The sequence below is a fragment of the Dipteris shenzhenensis genome, chromosome 8 (assembly GCF_047967505.1).
Source record: "Dipteris shenzhenensis isolate YYH24624 ecotype China chromosome 8, Dip_SZ_1.0, whole genome shotgun sequence".
Lineage (NCBI taxonomy): Eukaryota > Viridiplantae > Streptophyta > Polypodiopsida > Gleicheniales > Dipteridaceae > Dipteris > Dipteris shenzhenensis.
The window spans coordinates 42,373,479-42,398,333 of NC_141603.1; the positions used below are offsets into that span (position 1 = coordinate 42,373,479).

At 44.2% G+C, this 24,855-nt stretch overlaps 2 protein-coding genes across 2 annotated transcripts in view; one reads left to right on the forward strand and one right to left on the reverse strand.

Moving 5' to 3' along the window:
* Nucleotides 1-13,829: 13,829 nt before the first annotated feature.
* Nucleotides 13,830-24,855, forward strand: part of VTE1 (tocopherol cyclase, chloroplast / vitamin E deficient 1 (VTE1) / sucrose export defective 1 (SXD1)) — a 70,319-nt gene continuing 59,293 nt past the window's right edge. Inside the window, exons 1-2 of the mRNA XM_087377968.1 lie at nucleotides 13,830-14,014; nucleotides 14,252-14,496. Of these exons, the coding sequence (XP_087234094.1) occupies nucleotides 13,833-14,014; nucleotides 14,252-14,496 (427 nt within the window). The 5' untranslated portion in view covers nucleotides 13,830-13,832. The remainder of the gene's footprint in view (nucleotides 14,015-14,251; nucleotides 14,497-24,855) is intronic.
* On the reverse strand, nucleotides 19,128-20,510 carry LOC147899538 (uncharacterized). Its single transcript, XM_087378131.1, has 2 exons — nucleotides 19,425-20,510; nucleotides 19,128-19,136 (listed from the first exon to the last, which is right to left on the reverse strand). The coding sequence occupies exons 1-2, from the start codon at nucleotides 20,508-20,510 to the stop codon at nucleotides 19,128-19,130; spliced, it is 1,095 nt and encodes a 364-aa protein (XP_087234257.1).

The window sequence follows — 24,855 nt, forward strand, 5'->3', positions numbered from 1 at the left end:
GCCATGGGTAAAGACACAGCCAAAATTTAAGAATCAAAGATCCACCTTCAGATGGGGAGTGGTTGAGGATGGTCATGCATCTTTGCCTATGCAAAGCACGGGTTCAGTACTCGTCAAGCTAATGTGCACTAGTTACTGCGATGAACAGATTGATTCAGCAAAAGGACCTATGAATGAGCCTAGTAAGGAGTTCAATAGGACCTCCTCTAAACTTCAATCCCAGCACCTGAGCAACCACATGCAACACCCAAGACAACTCTTTGCAAATTTGTTCATCGCACATAATCGTGCTCCTACATAGAACTAGGAGAATGATCACCACCATCTGCAGATCCACCAAAGCAATAGAAGGACCATGTACATGACGAAGTTGCTTCTGGATTCCTTCCTCCCTCCTCCTAAGGTTGCGGAGGTTCTCCTTCATCTCCTTCACTTTTTTCTCGCTTTGTGCAATAGCTTCATTTGAATCCCTCAGCATCTGTTGAAGCTACGTAAATTGCTGAAAAACATCTTCATGGGCCGTTTCCAAGAATTCCACTCTGGTTTGAAAATCTCTCAGGACGATGCACTACTTTTCATAACTATCGAAAGCCACAGCAAGCTCGTGTACACATCTATCGTGATCTTCTTGCAGGGTCTTGTAGCTTACTCTTTGGACTTCCAATAGTGTTTCGAAAAAACAACCCTCACCGTGGCTATTGCAAATTGCTCCACCATGGCTGTTACAACTTGCTTCACCATGGCTACTCTCTACATCCTTCCTAGCCTGGGGAGCTGCCTCGTTGTTTTCTCCACCCTAGCTACTCTCTGCCCCATCCTTCCTGGCCTTGAAGCTCTCTCATAATTCTTGCATCACCTTTATGGTTTCTGCATTCTCCCTTTTCAGCTCCTCCATCATCTGGTCTTTTTCAATGTTCAATGTGTTTTGCATGTTGCAAAGCCGTTTGTAAAGACCCTCCTTTTTGGCACTCTGATCTTCAAGATCCTTTCGCATCTTTTTTAGCTCCTTGTCCACCATGTCCCCATCATTTCTCACTTCTTCAAGCCTATCTCGAAGCTCCTTCATGCGCTTCTTTGCTTCTTCTCTTCTATACCTTTCCATGTCGGCCATTTTTGTAGCGGCCTCATCTTGCTCTTGTGCCTACAAGACCCTTACTTGTGCCTCCTCTACCTTGGCTTCTACACCTTCCCTGAGATTTTTCTCAAGTTGTGCTTTGCAACTCCAGTAGACTGAGATGACAATTGGGATTCGCCATCCACACAATTCTTCAAGTTGGTTAACACGCTCTTGGAGATCGCCCTTGAGAAAGATTCATGACGTCCTTTCAGTTGCTCTACTGTTGCTCGAACCTACCAAAACTTCACGGTTCCTCTCGTATCAGGAAAGAAGTGAATGGTCTTTTTCATTACATCTTGGAGGTCTATTAGCAAGCTCAAAATCTTGACTTCACCATCTTTACTAATCTGAGCGTTGGGGTATACATCTAGAATATCCTTGTTGAGAGTTCACGCTCAACATCATGTGATCATATGTGAATGACACTCTTATAGAGTGCTATAAAGGAAATCCTAACCCTAAATGGGTTTGTATATATTCTACAATTTCAACTAAATCTAGTGTAGAATTAGTCATTTGTGGTGTCCTCTCTAGCTGTGCCCTCTCTCCTCATCTCCACTCTTCTCCTCTCTCCTCTTCATATCTTGTCATGGTATCAGAGCTCCCTTGCCTTCCGCTAAGGCATTGAGATCATCGTGAGAGAGATTGAGTGATTGCAAGGTTCTCTTGAGTGTTCTCCATTGGAGTTCGATTCCAATAAGAGACCACCTTCCATTTCTTTGAGAGAGAAAATTTTCGTCCACTTTGAGAAAAATTTCCGTCCACTTTGAGAGGATTCCATCCATTCTTTCACTATTTTGCGAGAGAGTTCGCTTCCAATAAGAGACCACCTTCCATTTCTTTGAGAGAGAAAATTTTCGTCCACTTTGAGAAAAATTTCCGTCCACTTTGAGAGGATTCCATCCATTCTTTCACTATTTTGCGAGAGAGAGATTTCCTTGTGTTCATTTCTTCGTGTGAGTTCTTCCTTAGGTTTTAGTTGGAGAGGAAGAGAGATCTACTCTTCTTATTGTGAGAGTTTCACTCTTGAGAGTTGTTCTTCTCTTAATCCAAGAGAGAGAGAGATTTTTGTCATAGATATCCATCCATTTGATATCATTGTGAGAGAAAGAGTATGAGAGAGCTCTGTTTTTTGTTTTAGAGATTTTGAGAGAGCAATTGTGCACCTACGAGCTATACAATCTAGCCAAGGCTTTTCTCTAGCTCTATTAGCCTCTACGAGCCTCTCATCGACATCCTCCCAAGCCTCCACGCAACTCAGCTACTATAGGTGCTTCAAATGGTGCCTCTCCATGCTTCAAACTCGATAGCACCATATCCATCCTCCACTGTCTATGAGCCAGCCACCCCAGCGGTCGAACTAGCACAAACTGCTTCCGCTCCTCGGCTCAACCTTCATGCTCTGCCATTCAAACGAGCCAACGACCAGCTGCATGTAAACAAGGAATGGATGATGTGACCCAAGGGACAATGCTCCATCAACGCGATCTACCTCTCCATAGCTTCAAATTTGTAGCTCCGCCTACATAGCCAACCTCTCTTCATGTCTCCGACAAGGTAGCTTCCTCTATAGCCTCAACGACGGCTCTCCAACTCAGAGCCTCCATCAATTGAGCAATGGCTACAACGAAGCTCCTACGACATACCTCATGATGGATGACTGCCAACACCTAAGCAACGTTTGGACTCTCGACAGACTCTCCACACCCTTCACAAAGGCATGACTTCAAAAACGACTCAGCTCCTCTGCCATCTACAAAGACGCGCCACAAACCATAGTCTCTCCTGTGAAGGGATTGTGATAGCTAGGCGAAGCGAGGCACATCTTCTCCGCTGTGAAGGGACTGTGACGGCTCCTACAGACTACACAAGTGGTGACTCCATTAGCAGCTGCTTCATCTCTACAATGGCACTGGAGACCACAAGCATCTAGAACCAGTCACAATCCATGTGCTGCCTCTTTGCATATTGGGTCCATAGTCATATCATGTCATATTCTCCACTTTGTGACCTTGTGTTAGGTGGGAACCAACCCTGAATCTCAGATAATCTTGCATCCATATGTTTCATTGGATATGCTTCTTGTGCCTCTAGGAATGAGAAAGCTTCATGCATTGTGGATCTATTGAGGTAGATCTGTAAAGGCTTTTCATTATACGTTATTGTGCCATACTTAACCTTCTCTAGCTCTTCGCTTTTATATGACGTTATAAATTGAATGATGTATTCTATCATAGCAAGTGTTGGTAAGAAGGATTGTAGCTTCTCAAAAAGATTCCCTAGACCCTTTGACTACAAGAAGTTGCATGCATCGGCTGACATGGTGAATGTTAAGACTCCTGGCCATACAAGCTGTATTGTTCCCTCTGTTGTTAGCTCTTTGTTGGCTTGGGCATCAAGATGTTCTGCACTTGCATCCTACATCCTGCATAGTCGATGACTCTACCTCTAGTTCTCATGGCTCTAGGGTCCCCAGGTTATGTGGCATATCTCCTTGGCATGTTGCATTATTTTTCTCATCACTATAACTGTACAATACCACTAGCCATAGTCGTTCCGGTGTTAACCTCTAGGTTGGTGAGATCTTGGATCCTGTCCTTCTTCAGAGCAATGATTTGGGAAGAGCAGCCGAGGTTGAGGTTTGGGTCGTTTGGCCTGGTGTTGCTTTGTCAATGGCATTGTAGGCCTTTTCCCCATTAAAACCTCGACGCCATTGACAACACGTTGTAGGTCAAGGGGTACAATGCCATCATTTCATCAAAGTGGCCTTTGTCATTGTAGGTCAAGGAGCTACAACGCTTTGTCGATGGCATTGTAGGCCTCTTTTGGTGATGAGGGTGTTGTGTGTGTGGACCAAAGCAAGTATCTCTTGGGGCTTTTATTTGTGCAATTTAATCATGGTGCTCGAAACTTGTGGGTTCTATATGCATGACTAGTAAGGCATGAATTCCTCCTATATGCTTGATTTACTAGGGAGTTCATAGGGATATAGGACTCAGTCATCACCTCTGAGCCTCGAGTCTGAGCCCTAGGTTGAAATCGATTGAAGGTACCTATCTGATACAATCTAATGCTAGGTATGGAAGACTTAGGGCTCCCAAATCTTCATTATTGTTAGGGATGGCTTGTGTGTTGATGCAATAGAGTTTCAGTCAACTCGTGTTTATTGTTGTGGTGAATTGGACTTCGTCTAGTGTTTCCAGTAGGATAGCTCCAATGGCATTCATCTTTTTAACTCTATAAGGTCCTTGACCTAGATATTTGATCCCTTGTCGACTTTGGCATTGTATAACAGAACTAGGTCACCTTCCTTAATCTCTTTATCTTTAAGGTTTATGTCAAACCATGCCTTCCTTCTTCATTTTTCAGTTGTGATGGCATGATAGGTAACTAATCTTGTCTCTGTATGCTTTTCCAACTGATAGAGTCTTTCCTTGAGGGACTCATGATCGCCCATGTGTTCTTGCACTACTATGCGTAGGATTGGTATGACAAATTCCAATGGGACCATTGCTTCAAGGCTGTACGTCAGGATGGGGAACACACTTGGCTATTAATATTTTCATTCTTCCTAAGTATGTTATGACCTTTTCTTTGTACTACTCAGAAAGTAGTGTCCATGTGGCTATTTTTTCTACGATAAAATCTAGGTACCATTCTGAGGCCTCCTCGGTTTCATTCAATTGGTTACCTCTAGCACAACATGGTGCGTTGAAGAGTTGAAGGAATCTAGCAAGATACCCTCATCAATTGTACTTTGATATTTTCAATTTGCCAACGTGACTTATTCCATTGTTGTTGTGTCATTGATCAAAGAAATCCTCGGGATGCAGAGTCTCATTTTCTATTTCTTCTTCAAACCTTCAGTCTTCCATGCTGCTTGTCGATGGTGAAAGGTTCAATTTCTAGAGAGTGTCGAGAGTGGAAGAAAGTTCTTGGAAGTAGGCCGTGTGCTAGCTTTCATCCTTATCTCCGGTGCATACACAATGCTCAATTGTGTCTTTCAAGTGAGTGCATTTGACTGTGAAATATGCAATTGAATTCGACCTTCGTAGTCCAAAAATGGCATGGGTTGAAATTAGTTCCCACGTGGTGGTGACAACAATGGCAAAAAGATCTAAAAAGGTTATTTTGCTATAGATCATTTGCGTGCTTGCAATCTCGATTCAAACCGGGTGCAATCTCCAAACGACCAAGATATGAGCCCTTGAAGAAGCGGCAAAAGTGGGCAATTTTTTATAAAGGCCCTTTTTCTTAAATTTTTAAAAATGAAGGGTTGGTTAACCTAACTTAACCTAGTGTTTCTAACTACCTAGTATGAGTTGACCCCTTTTTCTTTCTCTCTTTTTTTAATAAATGAGATGGGATTTGGTTAGACTAACCTAATCTAATGTAGTTAGTTGTAACTAACATGAGGGTTAGTTTTTATCCCCTCTCTCTTGTCTCGCTTCTCTCTCTCTCCCGTGATCGGGTGACGGGCAAAATTTGGAGGCATAGCAATGGTTTCAACGGTAGGGCGGTGACGGGGGCAATGGCGGCAATGCGTCAGCCCACAACAACGACAATACATTGGCAATGTGTCAGCCCATGGTGGCTCAATGAGGCAATACGACAGAGGCAACACCCAATGTGTGAGGTGCTTGAGACTAGAACGCGATGTCGTAGGCACATGACCGTCAAGACACCGTCAACGTGCGGGGTGTGAGGCACCTATGGTGCCCTAGCCGCATGGTGCACGCGGTGCCCGATGCGCCCTGACCTATGTGCAACGCTTGAGGGGCGTAGGCATAGCGGGGGGGCAGAGGAGGTTAGATGTGTGAGGGGGGGAGTAGAGAAATGTGGGTGGGGATGGAGAGAGACGTGGGGGATTAGAGGGGGTTAGAGAGAGAGGTGAGGGGTAGAGAAAGGTGGGTGGGAGTGGAGAGAGGTTAGGGGTGCGAGGAGTAGAGAGTGGTGAGGGGTGGGGGATTAAAGGGGAGGTAAAGAGAGAGGGGGTATAGAGAGATGGGTGGGGGTGAAGAGAGGTTAGGGGTGGGGTGGTGGAGAGAAGAAGGGGGTGGAAAGAGATGGTGGGGTGGAGAGAGAAAGGTAGAGAGATGGTGGGAGGAAGGGGGTGGAGAGAGGAAGGGGGTAGAGAGAGATAATGGGGTGGAGAAAGGATATAGAGAGATTGTGGGGTGGAGAGAGATTAGGGGATGGTGGGGTGGAGAAAGGAAGGGTGTGTAGAGAGAGGTAGAGAGATGGTCGGGTGGAGAGAGGTAGGGGGATTACCTTGAGTGGTGGAGGTGAAGGTATGCGGGGGGGTTTTGACGAAAAAGTGATGGTGGAGGGGGGGGGGGGACCCGTAAAAAGTGGAGGTGGTGGGGAGGGAGATTGTGATACCTTGTACAATGGACCATCACTTAAACCATGTGATTGTTTAAACAATATGTCTTTTTTATTATCAAAAGAGAATCTTGATGTTTTGAACAATGATGCTTGACATGGATATCAAATTCCTTATTAGTACTAGTATTACATACATCACTTCAAAAATATATATTTGTTGATCGTCAATGAGAGAAATTGAGATGCATCATCACCAAAGGCATCATTCGAGGTTTATCCAATGATTCAACTAGTTTGAATCGATCTTTTGTGAAAATCATATGAAAAAAATGCTCATGAATCTGTGTACCAAATATCTAAATCGAATCGAATCATTCTCAAAATAGTATTGGAAGGGGATTGCTACTGTATTAACCACTTTTGTTCCTTCTCCTCCCTTCATAACCTCAAATTTCTTAAGCGAATTCAAATAAGTTTTGACATTCAAAAGTGGATTCATATATACAAAGATGCCAAACCAGATAAAGCGATTGCAAACAGTGGATTTCGACAAAGACATTATCATCAAGATTATTGGAGGGTTATATCTTGGATAGGGTTTGGACTGGGTTGTGGAGACTTGGTTTCCTATTTAATAGGTGAGACATATGTGTATTGTGTAGAGCACCTAGGAACCTTATCATTTCGAGGCTGATGATCAACACCATCCTTATGCATTGATACTTATCCCTTTGCATGGTCTCCATCTTCTCCTTTGCTGATGATCAACACCATCCCTATGCATTGATACTTATCCCTTTGCATGGTCTCCATCTTCTCCTTTCTTCTCACAATTGAACTTTCTTGCATTGAGCACTCTTCCTCTTTTCTAACTTGTAACACACCCTTTGTCGTCTCTTCCCTTTTCCTCTCTTGCCATTTGTAGTCCTTCAATTCCACCTATCATGCATTGGAGGATTATCAGTCTATGTTTCACACATGACCTATTTTTATTGTAGTTCTTTTTGCATCTCGACCCCATTTCCCATCTTTTGGGCCAATTTGCCTTCCTTTTGCAGCCCTTTTTAATCTCTTATAGAGTTTGACCTCTGCTCTTGAGCTATAATAGCCCGTTTTCTAGTATAAATGGTGCTAGAAACACATTTTATCATTGTTGAAAGCCACCATCTTGCAAGTGACTAAGGTTTTTCTCTGGCATTGCTGTTGAAGTTGCCTCATATTAGTTGTCATTTTTCTCAAAACCTATATTTTGCAACTGATTCATTATCAAGCACAAGTAGATCCATTGTTTCATGGGATGACAAAAGGACCTTTGTTGTGTGCTGTTTGTCACAATTTTTTCAAAGCTATATCTGAAAGTTTTATTAGAGGTAGCACAAAAGTGATGTATGCTTATTGAAGGCCTCATCCCTTCAAGTATAGTTCACTAAGAGGCTCTATATTTCCATCCCAAAAGCATGAGTCACTATGTTTCATGATCTTGTGCATTCATCCCTTCTAGAGACAATGATTGACAAGTGTTTTGTTTAAACTATTGTGCCAGTCAGCTAAGTGTGTCTATTGTTGTTTTTATGTGTTTGTTCCCAAAACACTTGAATATCTAGTATTACAAGTGACAAAGCTACTTTTTGTATGTACTCTTCTTTGATTCAGCTGGGTATTGTGCAAAAATCTACTGTATTGTTGTTTTTCCTCATCAATCTACCATAATGATGATTGTTAGGTTTGAAGCATGTAGTGCATGAAACATTGAGAGATTCAATGCATGGAAGAAGCATCAGGCCACACATGGCCCCCATCTGGTGTCCAAACCAGGACCTACCGGATAACTAAGCTACTCAAGTGGTCCATTAGATCTAGTTCACATAGACATTGTAGGATATATGATAAACACATCATCACTGGCACATGTAAATATTTTGTTATTTTCATTAATGACTATGTCAAGAAAAAATCTATCTATTTTATGTAGAGATGTATCTAAATTTTTTTGAAATTCTAAGGCCTTCAAAGCAATGAAAAATATGAAATATGAAGAAAGCTAAAATGCTTGAGAAGTAGCCATGGGAGTGAGCATCTCCCAAAAGAGTTTTTAGAGTCATAGAAGAGTAATGGCATCTTAAGAAAATCTACTACACACACTCTATAATGAAATCTCATAGAGAGAGAAGGATAAAACTAGGAAAATGCTTGATGTATGTTGCAAGCAAAGAGTTTATCAAGTATATAATTTGGATGAACTACCAAATATTATTATACGTGTCCTCAATCACTCACAAACATGTGTCCTCAAAGGTATGCCACTAGAAAAGGCATGGATGGAAAGCAATCTCATGGTAAGATAGGAGGTAGGTTTGCATCAAAAGCATATTATTTGATATATAGATGAGAGGAAATCATACAAGCTGTAGAATCTAACAATCAAGAGAATGTTTTACAATGGGATATCAGCTTTTTGGAAATACCGAAGGACAACACATGTAATGTCATGGTACACCCAAGGTGGCCACTCTATAAACATGTAAGGTAGTAGGTTCATTCATAGAAGGGGAATTCCAAATTTGGAGGACTTACAATCCATTTATAGATAGCAAGGGGCTCAAAAAAACTTATCTAATATAATTATGGTATGTACATGTAAGAATGGGACTTTTAAATTCAAAATTAGGGCACGTCTATGTATGGAAGAGGTTTAAACACTTATACAAAAGAAGTTGACATTTTAAATACCGGGGTATTCTAAATGTGTGCTTGCTCGCACATGTTTCATGGTTTTATACATAGTGACCACCCTAGGATGACTCGTCATTGAATTGCATTTCAAAGACAATCCAAATATTGAGTTGGAACAATTAAATGATCTAGTTAAATAAGTAGAAGAGGCAATGAAGGAGTTGTATAAGGAATATCTAAGATTTAAGGTGCCTTCAAGTCATCAAAAACATGAAATCACCATTGAATAAAGGATAAGCTTCTTCGCAATAAAGAAAAGGTTATTTGTCGATAAGAATTTGATCATAGCAAGAAATCACATGGATATTGATAGATCAAGTGAAGGAATAACAATCATACCAACCATGTGGAGATGGTGCATCAAGTAGAGGAAGACTTAAGCAAGCAGGTCGCTGAAAAGATGTCTTGCCTAGCTTGGCTCATTCTTCACAAAGTTGTGTGGACCAATGCAAGAGGACGTAGAGGACTTAACAACTATTGCTCTAAAGATAGATTGGCATACTTAATTATTCATTAAGGCACTGCCTAGGATCAAATATTAAAGATTCAAAGAGCTTATATGTATCATAGACACGAGTCCTTCAATTAAAGAAATTGTTAAAATGGTGAATGCTATGATCTCATGTTCTTGTAACATAATACATGGATAAGTGTGAATGAGTATTGTACACAAAGAAAGGGACCGGGGACAAACCTTTATTAAAAGGATAGTGCTATATATATATATATATATATATATATATATATATATAGAGAGAGAGAGAGAGAGAGAGAGAGAGAGAGGGAGGGAGGGACGGAGGGTTACACATATTTGTGGATAGCGTTGGATTCCTTTGCTCCACTTAGTCTAGTCCATTTATGATAGTTCATCTATATAGCGCAACTTACTAGTTGTAACACACCCTCTTCATTGTATACAGTTCTTTGTATTTGCATTGTCTTCTCCCTCACAATGATCTGTCACATTGCATCCTTCATCAATTCACAATCAAAGTCAAATACCAAATAGTCCTTTGATGATTTCATCCTTGCATTAAATGTGCTTTGAGAGTGTTGAGAAGCCTAAATGTCATTCTGAGAGAACATCACTCATTGACTCCCCTTGCATGGCTGTTGCAACTCCACAACCTTTTTCATCAAGTTTGTTAATCGTGTTGGGGCCATTTGTGTTAAATGCTCTTTGCGAGTGTTGAGAAGCTTGAAACTCATCTACATCAGAGAGAACATTGTCACTTGTGAATTGTACTATGGTGAGTTGCATTAAATGTTTGTATAGACAATGTTAAGAAGATTCAAACCGGAGAGAGCATCCCTCACTGACACACCTTTCACTGTTGTTGCAACTCCACAAGTTCTTTGACCAAGGCATTAAATGTTATTTCATTATGTTTACAAGCTTGAAACTTATATACCCATGAGAGAACATCACTCGTTGTCACACCTTGCATGGTTGTTGTAACTCCACAACTTCTTTCACTTTGCACCACATAAGTAGATGGTGATTAACCAAATATTTTATGATTGGTTAAAATGTAAAATGTAAATGTTTAAAAATAAGGAACTATGTATGAGTACTATGTGCATGAAGATATTGATCATATAGTAGAAATATCTACATTAAGTATAATTTAACAATCATTTACCCCTCTTAAGTTGTAGTTGACACCTTTTTCCTTTTGTCAAAAGGATGCCATTTTTGTCTCTCTATATTTTTTCACTGATAAAATAGTTGCCTTTCTATCAAACTTATAATTGAGTTGTTTTTAACTTAAGAATTGTGTTCACCATTTGAACTTATGATGTTGAACATATGATGATGATACCATCAATATAGCACGATAGGAACATGTCTTGTATTGTCCATTTGATTTAGTCTGATGGAGTTTAAAACTCTTTTGAAGAAAAAGTTTGTAGATTGTGGCATCTCATGCCCATGGTGGCTATTTCAAGTCCACATACAATCACTTTTGCAATTTGTTAACTTTGTTCTCCTAGTATTTGACAACATTTCTATCCAATCTTCATCTAAATAGCAATTCAAGCATGCGTGTTTTTTTTTTGGCATAGGCAAAAAAAGTGAGAAGCTAAAGCAATTATTGTTTTGACCCTTTTTCATCTAGTAGTGATAACCTTGATAGTGATAATCATGCATGCAAGTGAGCATCATTTTTCATCCACTAGTGATAACCTTAATAGGCTAGCACATCATGAACAAGAATGGATTCAACAATATTCAAGTCAATTTAAATTAGTTGAAGGTGAGTGCGAAGGAAGAAGAGCAAGACTAGTCCCTTAAGTTTTGATCCAATCGGTAAAACATGTAGCTCATCTTGTCATTTTGTTCAATATTGTGACTCTCTCATATCAAATATAATGTAAAATTATGTAGCACCTTAACATGTTCAATTACATTCATGAATGGTAACCCCTTAATGTGTTCAACTACTATAAAATTACATAGACCCTTAACATGTTGAATTGCATTATTGAAGAGGTAATAAGCTTTTGTCGATTCATACTGGGTCTCCTATGTTCACATAGCACGTATCAAGGGGAGTATTCCTTCAAGGGACGTGTTTTACTGCTCACTAGAAACTGCTGACTACTTGAAGGGGAGTATTCCTTCAAGGGAAGTATACAATTGTTCAAATCACTAGAAACTTATCATGTATCAAGTGGAGTATTCCTTCAAGGGAAAATTCGAGTTAAGAGATTTAGAAACACCTCTTGTTTGAAATCAAGCTAGGAGATTTAAAAATGAGGTACAGGAAAAACTTGAATATCATTTGTTTGGACAACTCATTTATCATGTGTCAAGGATTATGTAAAATAGTCCCTTGTCAGCCCACATGGCAAATGTTGAATGCAGCTAGATTTGTACATTTGATGTTTCCTGTACAATAATATTTGATGAGGGGCAAGTAGATCTACAATTAAGAATTACAGTTTAAAAAGAGGGGAGCCTCAAAATCCTGTGTGTGTGAAAGAAAAGAAGGGGCACTATAGTTTATCACCAAAATATGCACAAAGAAGATGGCAACTAGAAAAGGGGGGAGCCTCAAATGTTTAGTATAAAGGAACAATTGCATTAAAATGTTTGAGCTACATTGCTTGTGAAGGCTTTATTAGAAGCTTTGGCAAAATATTGCATTCCCATGTGAGGAAATCAATTTGTGTAAGCATCAACAAGAGGATTCATAATGTTGTTTGTATTGTTAAGGTGGTGTGAAGGGATGTCGTCCTATTTGGTCCAATAGGAGGGATAGGGCCAGACATTGGCACAAAAGATTTGTGTGCAGCCCATGAAGACCGCCCACTCCATGGCCAATGACATAGCCTGATGACATGTTGGGTGGTTAATTGAGAAGGGGAGATTTGCACGTGTCATGTATGTGGGCTTTGGCTCTACGGGGGAGTTCCCATTAGGTATTTGTAGTGGGACCTTGGAGAGTGGGAGTGGATTGACGTAGGGCATTAAGAGAAGAGCATCCCCTTCTTTCGTTACATGGTCAGTAATGCCAGGAGATTCCAGCTAAGTAGTAGAGGTTGGAGACCTTCCAGAGTTCCTCATTGGGAGACATTTGATATCACTGCGGATTTGCAAAGGTGCTTCTAGAAGAGACTCTAGAAATCCCACAGGAATAGAAAGATTACTCTTTTCTTTTGGCTTTCTATCCATGGTGGGATTGCATTGAACCTTTGGAGATCCAGGTTCAGAGCCGACATTACTTGCCCTCGTTGCCTCTGTGCTTTGGAGATGATTAAGCATTGCTTATGGGATTGTAGACACGCAAGGATGATTTGGATGAGGGTAGCCAGGATTTTCAGTCACTTTGCCCACTCCCCATTCTTTATGACATGGAGCTCAGTGGCTTGGCTTTCTTTTACAAGGCCTCAGGTATTCTATAAGAGACTTGACTCCTCTCGGGCCATTTCGATTCAACATCATTAGGTTGAGTCCTGTTCTTTGGATGTGATACCACACCTTCCTTTTGCAGCTGTACATGCCTTTGTGGATACCTCTTGGGAGATTCTAGCGAGCATAGCAGCCTGGCATATCTGGAGAGCCAGATGCATTGGAGAGAACTTAGGTTCATCCCTCGCACCATTGGCTAGTATCTGGACAGACACCATACATACCTTGATGGCCATACGGACGAGTATGTAGGGACTCCCGTGCAGCCTCAGCTAGGAGGGCTTCTTTCTTCAGGGAATGGAAGGATTCTCCTTTCTTCTCTAAGACTCCTACAGGGTTGAGGTGGCACTTTCAGCCTCACCCTTGGTTGTTGGAGGTTTATTTATCCTCATGATTTCATGATGTATTCCGCTTTGAGCTTGCTTCAGTGGGTTTTCGGCCTGCCATAAAATGGAGGCCTAAGTAAAGCCGATGGCATTGAGAAGCTCATTTTTTTGAGGGATTTGTGCCACTTGGTAGAAATCTAGAGTCTCCTCTCTCTCCACATTTTTAGCCCCCTCCTCTCCTCTTCTCGCTCTCTCTCTCTGCCCCTCCGTCAGAGTCCAGACTCCCTCTCTTCCTTTCTCTCTCTTTCTTCCTCTCTTTTTCTAGGGAAGGCCCACTGAAGTAACTTCAACTTGTTTATCTTAATAGAAGTCTATAAAGAAAATGTTGGGCGACATAAAATAGCGTTCGCTCATGCATTATCAAAACCTCTCACCCACGATGGCTTCTTCTGTGGCTGCCAGCCACACATCGTTCCTTTTGGGTTGCTTTGCCGAGCTTCATTTTCAAGGTAGGCCCGACACTTCTCCACGTTCTCAACCAGTTTTCCACCTCACCACCTCACAAGATCGAGCATTGAGAACTCCTCATAGCGGGTATGTCTCTCAGAGTTTAACTCCTTGCTTTCAATATGATTTCCTTGCTACCAATCCTCTCCGGGAACGCTCTACAGAAGTAGTCGCCAAAGTTTTATTTTGCCTTCATACTCCACAAAGGTGTCCTATGAATTTGTAACTCGACAAAGGATAGCAGAAAATGCCAGCACCATTGCGAGTTAAAATATGATTGTAAAGACATCTCTTGAATTATTGTAGACACTTTTGTCGTTCTAGGTATCACTTTGATGGGACCAAACGCCGTTTTTTCGAGGGCTGGTATTTCAAAGTCTCTATTCCCGAGGAGAAACAGAGCTTTGCCTGGATGTACTCAGTGGAAGATCCTGCATTTACCAGCAGCACGAGTGGACTAGAACAGTTGGTACATGGGCCACGGTTTCCTGGTGTTGGAGCGCAAGTTCTTGGACCCGATGACCAGTATCTGTGCCAGTATAATGAAGAAACACGTTTCTTTTGGGGCAGTGAGTGCAACTTTGCCATTTTTCTGCTGCAAACATTTAGTGGCATGCTTTTATTTCTCAGTTTTGTGTTTGTGTCCCATTTATCGACCACTATTCCCCTCCCCCCTCGAAAAAAGTAGATTCTATTAATGCTTTGAAAACAACCATACAAACAGCTTCCAAAAGGAGCCGTCTATGCAAATACAAAAGAGAGACAGGTTGCCAGCTGTGAGAAAATTGCCTGTTTTCGGATCTCTTGGCTCACCGCCTACAGAGATTCCGAAATAGGAGCTAGCAACCAAGGCGGTGGTCTATACATTCAGCAAATACCCTTTGCGGAAAGGGTGTAGAAGATTCCTGCTGGCCTTGCCTGGCAGAAACGCTCCCGTCTTTTGGCAATCGCTCTCGAGCCTGGAGTATCATGCTCCCAAATGGCATGCAACATGAAGATGATATCCTGCCAGATGGCTACTAGAGTAGTCGTCAGAGAAATCGATTGGCCCCCCATCACTCGGCTGCATCGAGCGATCCAGATGTTCCAAGCAGTGATGTTGGAAACTGTCTCCCACACACCGTCCTACGGTAGAGGTGGTGGGCGTGAATGCGATGGCTGAATTGCATCATGAATCTCAATCCGGGAGACTTGCTGTCCATGTATCTTGTAAGTTGGAGAGACAGGGTAAATCGTGAAGGCGTGTCTACCCTCCGTGAGCCAGGCCACCATTCCCAAGTGGAATCCTTGCTCATCCTTCGTGTACTAGCCATAATCTTGAAGGACGATAGAGATGTCTGCTGAGCGACAAGCAACCCCATAAGGAATGAGGGATTGTCTCCAAAACTCCATCCGCACAGCCATTGCATATGCCGTCTACCTGCATTTGCTTCAGCCAGGGCCCAATGGGCAGAACCCCGTGCGTTATCAGCCAAAAGAAGTAGAAAATCTTGCGTGGGCGGAAGCTCGTCCAAAGATGACGCTAGAAATGGGCTACGACCTCTCTCGAGACATCTTGCTCTAACCGATGGTTTCCTCGAGGGGGACCATGCTGCAGCCTCGAGCTGTAAGTGGCCTCCGATGCGAGTAGTGTAAGAAAAGAAGGAGAACAACTCTACTTGGTCCGAATGCCCTATGTGGGCGGGTCAGAATCACTCTCCCGGATCCCACTGGATGTCGCATAAGGGTCTGCCCTCCCAAATCCATAGGCACCATAGTGCTCCCTCCAGGGTCGATAAGACTATGGAGGGGCCAATGTACCAAGTCTTGCCCAACCGGCCCACTATTCTGACTCGTTGCTACTCTAGGTCCTCTAGGTCCACCTCTGCCTCATCCTCTAACGACTCTACCTGTAGCGAGCCTCCCGGTCCCACCCTATAAAACGAGACTGCTGGGATCTTGGGGACTCACAAAAGAAATGTATTCAGAGCAATATCCCGTGCGAGAACTGTCTTGACCAGACTTCGCAATCCCTCCCACCATGAGTTTGGGATCGCCACCTCGATCTCCAGCATCCTAGTGCCTGCTTCGTGGAGGTGAGGGAGGGCCTGTTTGCGAGCCTTTGTCTCTTGGAGAAGTCGCCTCCATGCCCCAAGGGATCTAGCCGGTCCACTATTCCACTGTGCCCATCTGATGTGGGTCCGCTACCCAAGCATGCGTCCCTCCGCGTCCCTCTGAGTCTTTTATCTCTGGGTGCCAAATGAGCGACTGTCTCTCAAACTCCTCTCTACAAGACGGTCTAGCCATTATGAATCCTTCCGCAATCTTTGCCACACTCGATAGAGGCTCCTCATCAATGGAGAACCCTTCCCTGTCAAAGGAGCCTTAGAGAAGATCCACCTGTAGCACTGCTGCCACTACCCGCTTGTGCGAGGAACGTTCCCAAGAAGCCTCTGCTGGAGTAGGAGCTTCCAGGGTTCCGCTCCTGGAGTGAGACCTTTGACTACCAACTTGCCCAAAAGGGCTCTGCTCAGCATCTCTGGATCAGTCCACCTTGTGCCTGGGGCAAAATCATTGTCAGCTAGGCCACCCTGGCTCTGGTGTTGCACATGCTGTTCAATCCCGGCCAAAGGAAGTTCCGCACCAAGCGCGGGAGCTGCCCCATGCAGCTCTGGTGAAAACACCAGCATGAGGCAATGTACTAGGCTGTGGCTAGGAGTACCTGGTTAACCACCAATGCTCAACCTGCTAGCGAGAGTTTGGCAATACAAGAGCTTCCACCTAACACTCTCTAGAACCGGGCTGAACTACTTACTCCACTGAGATGCCGATGCCTACTTGGCAGCCCAAGTATCTTGCCATCTCCCTTCTCGGGATCCATTGAAAGCCAAAATCAGCTCCCCAATCTCGAGCCTCTCGGATCTCCTCCGTGCCTGTGAAGAAACCGACAGATTTGGTCCAATTTATGTGAGCTCTGGAAGCCTCGCAATAAATGGACAGAGCCCCTCTGACCCCCTCTGACCCTCTCTAGAGTGGTTGCAGAGCCGTCCATGTAGAGCACTATATCATCTACGAACTTAGAGTCTAGGAGCTCCTCCTCTTGTCTGATTGGAAGCCACATCCCTGTGAGGTGTAGAGAAGGGGGAACGGGGAAGGAGAGGAAGGCCATGGAGGGCAGGGTGAGAATGAGTGGAAAGGGGGGGGAGAGGGTAGAGTGATGTAGATTAGATGTCAAATCAATACGTACCTTACAAGAGAGGAGGAGCAGAAGTGATGTAGATTAGATGTCAAATCAATACGTACCTTACAAATCTTTTGGGGTTGACTTATATAGTCCCCCTCATTCCCCACAATTCCCTTCCTATTTTCCCACCTATTTCCCACATAAAACCCGTCCTTTTCCCACATTCATTACAGCCATCCCTTCCCAAAGAATTTTGCCCTCAAAATTTCCATGAGGCTTCCTAAAATGGAAAAATACAGCAGAACCCGATCAGCTTTGTAGGAGATAGGGGTAGTCGTGCACAATGCTCTCGGGTTGCCAAGAATTCTCATCTTCAGATAAACCTTTCCATTTGATGAGGTATTCTATGTAAGCCTTGTTCCTGAGCACATGAGCTGTGAAGCCTTTGATTTGCTCTGGCACATAAATGATGTGGCCCTCTTCATCCATAGGTGGCAACTGAGGAAGAACCTGGACATGCTGTCCTCCATGTCGTTTCAGCAAGGATACATGGAAAACATTATGGATCCTGGAGGTCCTGGGTAGTTCCAACTGATATGCTACCTTCCCAACTCTGCGGATGATTTTGTAGGGACCATAATACCTGTGGGCAAGCTTTGTGTTGGTATTACCTTTCAGCGAGGCATATCGATTCTTATGGAGACGTAAATGCACATAATCCCCTTCTTCAAAAGATAAGTACCTCCTTTGTTCATCCGCATACTTCTTCTGCTTGGCTTGGGCATCCTCCATATTCTTCTTAGCCAACTGCAGAAGGGCATCCACACTCTCCAAGTCATTTCTTGCTTGCTGATTTTTCACAGCCAAGTCTGCAACCCTAGAAGGCATTCCCACTTTGCATCCATACATTGCCTCGAATGGACTCATGCCAATAGAGAGGTGTTTGGTGTTGTTGTAACAAAATTCAGCCAATGCTAACCATTTGTCCCAAGACTTCTGTGTGTCATGATAGTAATGCCTTAAATACTCCTCCAGCCATTTGTTCACCCTCTCTGATTGTCCATCCGTTTGGGGATGACAAGCAGTACTAGGCACAAGGGAAGTACCAACTGCAGTGAATAACTCCTGCCAAAAGTGACCCATAAACTTAGCATCCCTGTCACTGACAATCTCTTGAGGAAAACCATGGTGCTTGAACACATTCTCAATGAATTGCCAGGCAACTTGTGAAGCGGAGTACCGAGTCCTAGTCGGTATGAAATGGGCCTGCTTGGTCATCCTGTCAACCACTACGAATATGCTATCCCAACCCTTATCTGTAGAAGGCAAGCCTATAATGAAATCCATGGCAATGTGAGTCCATTTGCCTTCAGGAATGGGTAGCGGTTGCAGAAGCCTGCGGGTAACCGGCTGTCCACTTTATTTTGTTGGCAGGGCAAACATTCACTGACATACTTAACCACGTCTCGCCACAAGCCATTCCACATAAAGCTTTCTTTGACCTTCTCATATGTTTTGGTGATACCCGTATGCCCTGACATAGGAGATGAGTGCATTTCCTGTAAGACCAACAACCTGTACTTGGAGTCTGGTACAAGATAAATTCTATCCTTGCACCATAACAGTCCGTTGCGGAGCTGAAATCGAACATGTTCTTGGCTGGACAGACTCTGTAACTCCACAAAGATAGGGGTTGCATCAGAATTTTGCATGTATTCCTCCTGAATCCCAAGTATCCACTCCTGATGAAGCGTGGAAATGGCAGAGAGTTTACATGACCACGTCCTGGACAAGGCATCAGCAACCACATTCTCTTTCCCTTTTCTATACTCAATGTCAAAGTCAAAGGACTGAACTGCAGCCAACCATCTCTTCTGCTTCATGGATAAATTAGGCTGCGTTAAAAAGTACTTGAGTGTTCTGTGATCCGTTTTGACCTTAATCTTGCTACCGTACAGGTAGTGGTGCCATTTTGCAAAAGCATGCAAGATTGCCAGCATCTCCTGATCGTAGACATGATAATTCATTTCCCTGGCATTAAACTTCCTGCTCTCAAAAGCAATCAAAGGCAGTCTTATGCTCATCACCCTCTTTCATCCTGATCTGATGGTAACCTGACCTCAAATCAATCTTCGTGAAATACTGAGCACCCTTGAGTTCATCCAGCAGGTCATCAATCCTGGGAATAGGAAACCTATTCTTAATGGTGGTCTTATTCAAATCCTTGTAATCAATGCACATGCGGAAAGAGCCATCCTTCTTCACCAGGAGTACTGGAGATGCAAATGGCGAGGTGCTATGAGCAATGAAGTTTTTCTCAAGCAAATCTCTCACCTGTGTTGCCACTTCTTCCCGTTCAACCTTAGAGAGTCGGTACGGGGCCTTGTTTATTGGTTTACTACCATGTTCTAGGACTATGGCATGATCAACATCTCTTTTTGGGGGCAACTGAGATGGCATATCAGCAAACACATCCCCAAATTCTAAGAGCAATTTCTGCATTTCACAATTATCCACATGGGGAATGCCACCCTCCTGAGGTACAGAGACATTCAATGCATATATGGCACTTTCTTTCTTGAGCTCCCTAGCTAGCTGCCTTGCTGAAATGATCTGCAATTTCCGAGTTACCACGCCCTGCAATGTAACTGATCTACCCTTGTGGCAAAATTCAAGAGATAAGGCATTCAAATCTATGCTGATTTTCCCCAATGATTGCAGCCAATCACACCCCAGGACAGCATCTATTGGCCCCATATCCAATGCCAGAAGATCACCTGCAAACTTATAGTCTTCAGAGAACTTGATCCTGGCATCATGGCAACAATGTCTGCTGATCATATGCTGTCCATTAGCTATCTCCACTTTCAGGCCATGGTCTATCTTAGTAGCAATCAATCCCACTCTTTGCAATGTCCTGCAATTAATGAAACTGTGAGTGCTACCACTGTCTACCAATACATGAACAGATCTTCCATTAATCATTCCTTTCAACCTGATTGTGTCAGCACTTTTGGCACCCATCAAGGCATGAAGTGAGATGGTATACAGCTTAGACTGGGCATCCCAATAAATCTGCTCATCATCCACAGGAACATTACCATTAGCATCACCTCTGACATGAAAAGGCATTGTAAGTTGATGCTCCACCCGAGAGAATGTTGGCTTACGGCCTTTCCTGCCACATGTAGGCTGAATATCAATCTCATGCAACACATGAGTGGCTTGCTCAGTAGCCCCACCCGGGTCAAAGGGAAATGCAGTCCCCTTTGTGGCTGCTGTGTCAGGAGCTTCATCTGCATCATGAGCTCCTGTCAATTCCTCATGAGGGACATCATGGGGGTCTGCAACATCAGTGACTTCCTCATCATCTGAGAATTCAATTATCATGCTGAGTTTGGCTGAGCTGACATTCTTCATCTTGCACACATCTTGATGCTCAGGTGTCCATTTCTCTCCACATCTAAAGCATAGATTAGCCTTTTTCCTACTGTCCATTATGGCCCTGGAGTGTTGTTTAACATCTGATTTGTCAGAACTTGCACTGGGTTTGACACCTGGCATTGCGTCCGGTGGAAAGGGGCCAACTGCTGATTTCCTATCAGCCCAATCAGCAAACTTTGACTTGCTATCAGCCTCATAAACAGCACCATAAGAGCTACCTGACACAAGCTTGTACTTGCCCGCATATTTTGGCTCAAACACCTCAGCTAGCTGGGCTGCCCGCTCAATGGTTTGGGGATTATGAGCTCTCACATCAGCAGCCAGAGGGGAATTTAAGCCTTCAATAAAACGCAGCAGCTTCCCCTTCTCAGAAATGTCATGTACAAACAAGGAAAGTCTCCAAAAACGCTGCAAGTACTCTTGGACTGTACGTCCGAGATAGTGCATAAAAATCAGCAAGGTACTGCTTGAGGATTAGGGCCGAGACGAAAGTCGTGACCATAAGCTCCTTGAACTGTTTCCATGTGGTCGGCTTCTGAGGTGACTCATGTACCGCCACCATGTATGTGCATAATCCTGTAAATGCATACTAGCAAAAATGATTTTGTCCTCATCATTCTTAGGGTAGAAGTGGAAATAATCTTCCAGCTTCGTGAGCCACTCCTCCAACTCATTGGGAGTGCGAGTGTCCCCTTTAAACTTGTGCACAGAGAGCTTGTCTTTCACATCTTTGGCTGCATTATTCCTGAAGTGACCATCAGCATATCTAGCATCCTCACGCTTAAAGCTCACATATTGTGAAAAGGGCATTTCATCACGTACATCCTCAGGCAAGGCCCTGTATGAACGTAAGGCATCTGAGAACATATCATCCATGTTTGCATGCTGCCCAATTCCAGCATCCTGCTGGATAGGAGAACCACTCCCTTGATGCACAAAATGCGTCTGGCTGAAAGCATTACCTTCCTGATACACAGGCTGAGTTTGACTGAATGTGTTCACAGGAGGTGTCATCGAAGCATGCAATCCCTGCTGAGTCTGCCTACCAAAAACATTACGGTGAGTGGGTGGCATAGAGAAAGGCTGAGAAGAGGACTGGCCTCTCTCCCAAGTGCCTCGAAAACCAACACCCAATCCAGGCATGCTCGCCGTGGGCGGAAATGTGTCAGTAGGCCGGCCCAAAATGGATGGCTCAGCCAATGAAATCTACGAGCCAAATGGCGGCCTGGCATCAAACAATGAAGTGCTCGGCGGCACGGGCAAGGCATCACCCATATCAACATAATCCCCATGCTGGAGTGCATGCATAGAACCAGAATCATAAGTGCGACGGGCATCAGCCATAAACCCCCTGCACGGGTAAGAAAAATCACCCTGGCTATCCGACTGATCCCCGTGCTGGGGTGCGGGCTGCTTGCCCTTATCATGCATAGTGATGGCAGTAGTGATCTGCTGCCCAATGTGCTGACCCATCTGGGTGATAGCTGTATCGTGCCTAGCCATAGCAGTGGTGAGCTGCTCCCCCAAGTTCCAACTGCTGACCCATCTGTTGAAAAGCCCCCTGAAGCATCGAGGCCAATGCATCTAGAAACTGTGTGTCTGTAGGCATAGCAGAAACTGGCTGTGAAGGAGATGCACCCTCTGTGACCGGCATCTGCTCCTGCTGAGCAACATCGTCACCGTGCTGAGATGACTCATCCGACCGGGGTGCACGCCTGGGTGCCATGAGTGACACGAGGAAAATGTGCCAAGTGTCGAAGGCTCGATGTAGAGGCTCGAGAGGTGTCAGTAAAGAGGCTCAAATGTAGTCGTTGAAGAGGTTCGAAGAAAGTTCGGTGAAGAGGCTGGAAACGGGGCTCAAAATGAGCCACGAAGGTGGCTTAGAAAGGCCCAGAATAGGGCTGTAGGAGTACCCTAAAAGAGGGGTTTTTTTTTTTTTTGGGAGCTTAGGACAGCTAAGACACCTAGGGTAGTCCCAACTAAGGCCAATAGGGCAGCTAGGACAGTTAGGACACTAGGTTAGAGTGACCTAACCTAGGTAGGATGACCTAACTGTGGTTATGTGAGAGTCCAACCAACCCAAACCAACCCGGTTGCCTTACCTTCTAGTAACCTTAGGAAAATAAAGAAAAAAAAAATAAATCTAAGGTGCGATTGAGGAAACGGCGGCGAAGAGAGGCGCGACAGCGGCCAGCGAGGGAGGCGCGACGGCGGCCAGCGAGGGAGGCATTGTGGTGGATGGTGGTCACCCCTTCTTGCTGCGCAGTGGCTTAGCGAACGCAGGGCAGCGAAGAGAGATTCGATGCCCACAAATCTGTTTGTCGTCGACGCCCCTTTTTACAGGTCAATCGTTTTGCTGAGAAGACCCTTGTGTGGAGACCACCAGGCAGGCTCGCGGTGTTAACCTGTAGCGGTTACGACATTGCAGGAGGATTCGGCAGAGAAAAGATGACGGGGAGGAGGTAGTGGCAGGATGAACTGATAATGCTTCGTTTTCTTCAATATGTGGCTTGCTTGAGAGGTGCCAGGGGCTTGGGCTCTGATACCAATGTAGAGAAGGGGGAACGGGGAAGGAGAGGAAGGCCACGGAGGGCAGGGTGAGAATGAGTGGAAAGGGGGGGGAGAGGGTAGAGTGAACTAGGTAGAGGAAGTGCACAGGAGAGGAGGAGCAGAAGTGATGTAGATTAGATGTCAAATCAATACGTACCTTACAAATCTTTTGGGGTTGACTTATATAGTCCCCCTCATTCCCCACAATTTCCTTCCTATTTTCCCACCTATTTCCCACATAAAACCCGTCCTTTTCCCACCTTCATTACATGAGGCTAAGCGCATGAGAACGATGAAAATATCCCAAGGCCTTTGCCACAAAGAGGAAGAGATAAGGGGTCAACAGGTAGCCTTGCCTCATTGAGTGGGAAAGAGGGAAGGTCTCGCCTGTGGCCCCCAATAATGACCTGGTTGGAGTTGCTTGCATAAAGAGCTGATACCCCTCTGATCCATCTCTCCGAGAAGCCGAGTATCTGCATAGTCCCCTCCAAGAAGGACCACTCAACCCTATCATATGCCTTCTCGAAATCGAGAAGAACGGCAAGCGGCTGCGCCTCCTCCCTAGCCCAATCCACTGCCTTCCAGAAAGTGAAGATGTTATCCAGGATGCTATGCTCCTGGACAAAACCGGTTTGCGTCTCATGAATGATATCTGGAAGGTAGGGTCTCAGATGAAGACTCAAGACCTTAGCCAAGATCTTGTAAAGTGTGTTAAGAAGGGTGATCGGCCTCCACTTATGAATATTTGATCTATCTCCCCCCTTTGAAATCAGGGAAATCCAACCTCTGCTCAAGGAATGCGGGAGGGATCCGGAGTCCAAACTCTCCTAGTGAGTGAAGAGATATACTCCCAGAATCATCGAAAAAAGATTGGGGTGAGGCCATCCTCTCCTAGGCACTTCTAGGTTGGGAGGCCTATAAGTTCTCCCACAACTCCTCATCAGTGAAAGGTGCCTCTAGTCGTCCGCTAAGGCCGTGCGAAACCACTGAGGGGACCTGCTCCCAAACCGCCTCCCTAGCCAAAAGAGTGGTGGGCGAAGCTGCCTCCAACTAAAAGAGCTGGTGGTAGAAGGCCTTAGTCATCTCGAGGATCTCTTGAAATTCCTGAATAGACTCCTAGCTCTAAACCCAGTCGATAGAGCGTCAAGGCTATTGCAGTTGTTGCTGGCCAGGGACATGGCTATTTCGGTCAATGCTGCAGACATAGCTCAGCAAGGTGTACGGATCAAAGGAGCATTCAAAATGCCTCACATGCATGTCGGGAAGGGATAGCCTGGAGGTGTGTTTGTAGGCATGGTAACAAAGCCAACTCAAGCTCTTTGGGAGCACGGAGGCTGAGGGATCTAGAAGTGCCATGGAAGTAGGAGGACAGCACATTTTAGGCTAGGACAAAGGACCACGTTGGTGGGATTCTGGGCTTGTTTTGGATTGTGTCCATCGGACGGAAATATATCTACTGTTGGTTCTATATCTCTCTCATGAACACTGTCTATTTACTTGCTTGCACTGAGCCACACAAAGGAAAGAAGGTTTGGATTCCACCTAGGCTAGACATATCTATCTTCTGCTCTATGTACTCTTTGTTGTGTTTATTTCTAACATAAGACCACAAGATAACAGCTACACATCCTCCTTCCAAATAAATAAGGTGCCCTAAATGGCTTAATGACTATATATAGCTCAAATTAGTACTTCAATGGCCACCATTTTGTTGGAATTGAGCATCTGAGTAGAGACCACTATGGATTTTTTCAAAGAGAAAACTAGAACA